General features: G+C 36.2%; 1 protein-coding gene across 1 annotated transcript in view; it reads left to right on the top strand.

Annotated features, from left to right (window-relative positions):
• The window catches only part of LOC105625116 (dipeptidase 1-like), a 5,689-nt gene extending 376 nt beyond the window's left edge, over positions 1–5,313 (top strand). The window contains exons 2-8 of the mRNA XM_012206456.1: positions 691–817; positions 1,901–2,072; positions 2,557–2,994; positions 3,384–3,642; positions 4,155–4,239; positions 4,354–4,429; positions 5,079–5,313. Coding sequence (XP_012061846.1) covers positions 691–817; positions 1,901–2,072; positions 2,557–2,994; positions 3,384–3,642; positions 4,155–4,239; positions 4,354–4,429; positions 5,079–5,313 — 1,392 coding nt within the window. The remainder of the gene's footprint in view (positions 1–690; positions 818–1,900; positions 2,073–2,556; positions 2,995–3,383; positions 3,643–4,154; positions 4,240–4,353; positions 4,430–5,078) is intronic.
• Positions 5,314–6,669: the final 1,356 nt, after the last annotated feature.

The raw sequence follows: 6,669 nt of genomic DNA, 5'->3' as shown, positions 1-6,669 counted from the left end.
AAATTGATAAACATCAACTAACAGTAACATTACATCAATATTATAATTTTCCATTTAACAACACAAATGTAATATAATACATATTCTATATAATTACATTATTGAATAAGAAATTATAACATTGATATATTATTATTAATTGATATTTATTGATTAATTTTTACTGATAATTTATTGATATTTATTGATAATTTTTAATCAAAATTTTTCATTTATGAATGTTTTTTTATAAGCAAAACAATATCCTTTTAAAATGTTTTTAAAATAAAGATTCGAAGATGTTTCCAATTACGCACAATTAGTTTCTATTTAAAAAATAGAATCAGACTTTACGATAAGTGCTATATGTTTGATCAGCGGGACGACGTCACGAGATAATTTGCGTAAACCTCTCGAAATGTTGATTCACCATTGATGTTATTTTTACAATCGACTGTGAAAATCGTCTTGCAGGGATATTTCATGCAAAGTAGTTTTCTATTTTTATTTTGTCTCTCAAGGCAGACGTGTTTTTCTTCACGATACACGCGTCTTTCATAATAACTTACGAACCGCTAATACCGGCGTAACGCGACGATTCGCGCAATGCGGATAATACGCGGAGATTATGCAATCGTTGCAATCTTAGAATTTAATTTACGGAGACGATTGCTCGGATTGCTAGCTTTGTAAATCAACACGCTTTTGCAGACCTGCCTGCAACTCTCGTCTCCAGAATTCATGAGAAAATTGCCCAATGGCGATGCACTTCACCACATCAAGGACACGGGTGTCTCGACTTCCTTCAACAAGGCCAAAGAACCACCAAGAGAGAGCAGTGAGTCCATATAAGTCATTATTGCACACAGGATAAAATTAGAATACTTGAGAGGTTCAGTGCGATATAATATTTCAGTTTATATTCTGTCTCGCAAAAACTAAATTTGTAAGAAATTATAAGAATTATAAGAATTCTAATAAATATGGTGAACTTTATATTATCAAGAAAAAGTATTTTACACTTGATAATATAAAGCTCTTTGTATAAGATTTTTACAATTTCTTAATACACTCTGAGAGAGTAAAGTAAAAATTGTTATATTGCAGAGGATAAGATTAAGACTAAAAATTATTTCTCTATCGATGTCAAAAAATTTATACTTCTAAAAAATTATCATATAATAGTCTCATATAGAATTTATGTTAGAATTAAGTATGAAAGATACATTCTTAGTAATTAATTAATTTTAACAAACTAAATCTTAATGCCATTATTATGGACAACTATTATTTTAATAATTCAGATATGGACCTTCTCTCAAATTACATTTCTACATAAATGTATTATATCTATTATTATACTCACATTATTATATCTAATAATAGCAATTATAATTACAGTCATCAGAATAAGTGACGACTAGTAAAATCAAATTAGCACGGATTTAATTTGTTATGTCGCGCTCGATCGCCGAGCACTTTCTCGATTATCCCATCATCCCCGGTCGTTTCCGATGGTCGAACGCGACAGTTTCAACAGTTTCTTTCTTTTCTCCAATTTTGCATGTCAACGAGCTCGCTTATGTAAAAGCATCTGTGAGCGAAGGGAAGAAGAAAAGTCCGTCGCGCGACGAGGAACGACGAGTGATTTGATATGATTTCTATTTACGGCTCGGCGATCTCCTCAATCATAGATCAAAGTTTCAGTCATGGTGATTTCACGTACGGCTAGATACGATCTATGCTCGGCTGGTCTTCCCGATCCGAGAAGATTCTGCTGTGTCCGATGTCGTTTCGCCGATGATTTCCGCAATAGACTGCTTTTGAATCTATAATATTCTAGTTTTAACATGCTAATATTTGTGTGTAATAAATATAATATATTATTCCACGTTGATTTTGATATCGGTCAATGTTGTAGGAGGCAGTGCCGTGAGAAGATGGATGGTAATGACTGGATTCTTCTTCCTCGGATGTGCCTTGGTGGCTGGAGTAGGTCTGCCTTTAGCTTTGGAACTTCGAAGTTCTCATCTGCTGGAAGCTAGACTACAGGTGGTCCGAAGAATGCTTTCGGAGATTCCATTGATCGATGGGTAACATTTGTATTTTATTTATAATTAAATAAAATAACTACTACTATATATATATATATATATATATATATATATAGATTTTACTCCGAATTAAAATATACTATCGCTAAAAATGAGAGCGAGCATGGCGTAGCAGACAGCGCACTAGTCTGCTATACTATAGAGATTCTGGGTTCGATGCAATTATTAGTAATTAACTCCTCTCGCAAGGTAAATGGCAAATCACCAAGTACACTTGCCCTGGAAATTTTTCTATCATTTTGTCGTTCGGAATCGACGTTAAACTCTAAGTCCCATACTTCCATATGACTGTGGACAAGCTGCATGCGTACCACAGGCATATGAGAAAAGTCGCCACGAGCAATAAAACTAAGAAGATTGCTCAAAATAATCAATCGCGATTATTCTTAATTAAAAAGAAAAAATATATATATATATCGAAGTTATAATTTGCATTTATCATCTTATATGAATCGTCCGTCAGACACAACGATTTTGCCTGGAACCTGCGCAAGCACCGCGGTAGCACGAAACTGGATAACTTTCCTTTCGATGAGGATCTGTCGCGCAACAGCAGCTGGGGTCCGCAATGGCAGACCGACCTGATCCGTCTGGAGCAGGGGATCGTCGGGGCGCAATTCTGGTCGGCTTACGTACCATGCGAAGCCCAGTTTCTCGATGCCGTGCAACTCACTCTTGAGCAGATCGACATCGTGCGCCGACTTACGTCACGCTACCCCAAACGTGTCCGGCTAGTGAAGACGAGCAGCGAGCTGGAGAACGCCCATCGGGACGGGGTGATCGCCAGCCTGGTGGGCATAGAGGGTGGTCACAGCATCGGCACTTCCATGGCGGTGTTGAGGAGCTTCCATCGGCTGGGTGCGCGTTACATGACCCTGACCCACAAGTGTAATACTCCGTGGTGAGTTTGACCGCTGCTTGGGAAAATTAACGTCTCTACGCTCGCAAGACGCGCACATGAGTGCGGTAATGACAGCGGAAAGGAATGAACCTTGAAGGAGCAAATTGGCATCTTGTGCTAACGTTTGCTTTCACATCGCTGCAGTACTTTGTGTTTAGATTAATTATTCGAAGAGAGCCTAATAAGTCCTTAGAAGTTTATTACATCTTATGGTGAGCGCGATTAGCTTAAATATAGATAAGTGATATCTTGGTTCTGAAAGGAAGTAGCTGCATGGAAATTTCGCATTTGCACTCGAAATAAATTTTAATTGTGTCCGTATTTTTTCTATTGGATTTTTTAGAATTGGATGTAATATTGAATATCCGAATATTGATTTTAATTTCTAGGGCGGATTCATGCTCCGTAGACGATCCAAATTCGGAAACACCTTCTGATTTTCACAGCGACGGTCTGTCGCCGTTCGGCAAGACGGTCGTCCGAGAGCTGAATCGGCTCGGTATGCTTGTGGATCTCTCTCACGTCTCGGTAAGGACGATGAAGGATGCCCTCGCTGTGACAAAGGCGCCCGTTATATTTTCGCACAGCGCTGCTAAGGCTCTCTGCAATTCCTCGAGCAACGTCCCAGATGATGTGCTGCGAAATTTGGTAAGGAAGAAAAAAACTTCCCCCGTGGAAGTTGTATACACGGATGACTATTACACATGCGTATTTAACACACTGTCTCGAAACTGTGATGACTAAAGTATAAATGATGATTCGTAGAAATGAATTAGAGAAGTAGAATTATTTAATTTTATGGGCGTATACAGAATTTTTTCGGGAAAAGAGGAAGGGTTTATTAATTCTGTTGTCATATAAATAGCAATTTTTTGCGTTGAATGAATTGTCCTTTTGAATATTTTAAAATTTAGTCTCCTTCCGATTTTGAATATGAAACATTATTGTAAATTGTAACTTTTATTCTTTTTCTTGGTAGATAATATTTGTATGTAGATAATATTTTTGTAAGCCGAATTTATTTTTATTTAAACATTTATTTTTAATTAATTCGTGGAAGAGCAAAAAAATTATGTTTTATTATTACTTAAGTGTTTATCGCGGTGACACAATGTTTGCCCAAGGATTAATCGCGCGGCTTTCATCTCTGCTTCCTCCAGTCTCTCAACGGTGGTCTGGTTATGGTCAGTTTCGACAGCGCGCATTTGAGCTGCAGCGATAAGGCCTCCATGTACGACATTATAGGTGCGTAAGTAGCGCGGCGTGGGAAACATCAAAAAGAGATCGAGGATCGAAATAGTAGTAAACGTCAAAAACTCCGAGATAGGGAACGAGACACAACGCCGTCTCTTTTTACAGCTCACATCAATCACATCAGACGAATAGCTGGCGTGAACCACGTGGGCCTCGGTGCGGGCTACGATGGGATATTGAGGTAGTTGAAAACGCGCCAGTATTGCCGTATCTTTATTATGCTCTAGTAGCACTAATGCATGTTTGCGGAAATTACGCAACGCACAAAAATTAAGTACTTTTCAATTAATACAACAGTTTTCCGAGTTATTATAATACTATATGTACTTATTATATACTGTACTTATTATATACTATATGTACTTATTATATACTATATATACTGGCTATAATATTATTAGTACTGACAGTTTATTTCAACATTCATTTATTTTTTATTTACAATTAAAGCTGTTAAAATACCTTTGCAATTAAAAATGACTTGTAATAATTAATAATAATCTCGCTAATTTGTTTCATTAAAAGATAACAAATAATCAACAAGATATTTAATTTTATTCCATTCAAAGAATGAATATACATTTGGCAGAACATTCCGTGCTTCTTCGCTATAAAAAATAAATGTACGGTCGCTCAATTTTCAATCTGCCATCTGTGTCTTTTAAATCCACATTTATTTCATGATTGCCTGTGTAATGATAGAATATAAATTTTTGCATTCTGTATACTTGATATAGATTCAAAACATTAAGCAATAACGTATTTTTTCGAACAGAATCCGATGGACCTGGGCGATAAAAGCATTGAGAGAAATATTTGCATTTATTCAGGCCACCGACAGAATTGCCAGACGTTTCCGGCTATCCCTTATTGCTGGCCGAGCTGACCAGAGACCGTAGATGGTCTGCGACTGATATAAAGAAGCTTGTAGGCGGAAATTTATTACGTGTCCTCAAGGAAGTGGAGGATCACGCAGCGACTCTGTTGCACCAGTTTCCGTCGGAGGAATGGATTCCTCAGGAACTCATCGAGGACAGCGCCTACTGCAGATACCACGACACGTAGGATCGTCTCTTTCTCTCTCTCTCTTTTTCTCTCGCTCGTTTCCGTCATCGACGTTGTCATTTTATTCCATTTATCCATGAAGTGTTTTTTTTTTTTACTTTAAAAAAACACACACCATTGTATCATCTTTGTACCTGGAGTGCTCCGACTGTTTTACATTTTTAATAAAGTAGCGGTAGATTATCTCCGCATGCTTTGTTAAAGTTTCTCGTCTTCTTCACCCCACTCAATCTTACAATACGAAAAATTATCCTTTCCTTTATTTGAACTCCTGTTTCATTGGATGCATCTGATTCATCTAATGTCTATTAAATTATTTCTTTTCCAAGAGGTTGTTCTTTCTGGAAGAAGCTTATGTGTGAAATGTGAATATTTGATATTTGATATGATGAATCTCTACAGAATGCAATATTGATGTATATATCACACAATTTGTATTTATTTAATTTATGCCATACGATTTTTTTCTTTCGGAATTGTTTTTTAATTTTGCTGGCCACAATTAGCGCGAAACACGGATTAATAAATTTGATAAGAATGTTTGACGATCAGCCCAGTCATGACTTTTGCGTCACATTCAATTGCGATTATGATCAAAATGGACGTTAGCAGTTAAGTCAATTTACTTTGTCTTGTGTCTCCTCTCCGTGTCCACCGTCACATAATATATGTTGAAGCAATTATTTAATCTCGCACACACATCTATATGCACAGATGCATAAAACGCTACAGCCAACAGAGGCAGACAAGTCGCAGTATGTCAATTACACCGTTTAATATTTAACTCGAGGCTTATATTTCAATCGGGGACGGCGCCGTAAATAATCGCTTGATCTGCCATCTGAATCCCATACGGTTCTTTAAGGACAACAAATAAGTTGCGGAAGCTTTGACTTTATTTGAATAATTCATACCTGCCTGTGGGAGGAGTTGTCTGGAGATTATTAATAGTATCTACTTTTCTTGCATGCATGCTTTTCACATCGCTTTGATTAATAATTAATCCCAGATTGCGATAAAGTCATCGAACTGCTTACGAATATCTTCCTGATATGCATTGACAATTTAATATACCGAGAAAATTATTCTTATTAACGCATCATAAACGAATTCATTTCTGATTTCTTGTATAATGAATTAACTTCTGTATGTATATATATGTTTTCTAGAATATTTTCTATACATAATATATAGAGTAGATTCTAGATATCTAGAGTAGATTCTCATAATATAAAAAAAAATTTCAACAATTTTTAACTCAATTTTAATTTTATCATAAAGAGGTAATAACTATTACTTTTATTTTATTTTATTTTATTCTCTCTGTCGAAAATAAAACACACTCTCTCTCTCTCT

The sequence above is a fragment of the Atta cephalotes genome, assembly GCF_000143395.1.
Source record: "Atta cephalotes unplaced genomic scaffold scaffold00110, whole genome shotgun sequence".
Taxonomy (NCBI): Eukaryota; Metazoa; Arthropoda; class Insecta; order Hymenoptera; family Formicidae; genus Atta; species Atta cephalotes.
This window is presented reverse-complemented; position numbering and strand designations above follow the sequence as displayed.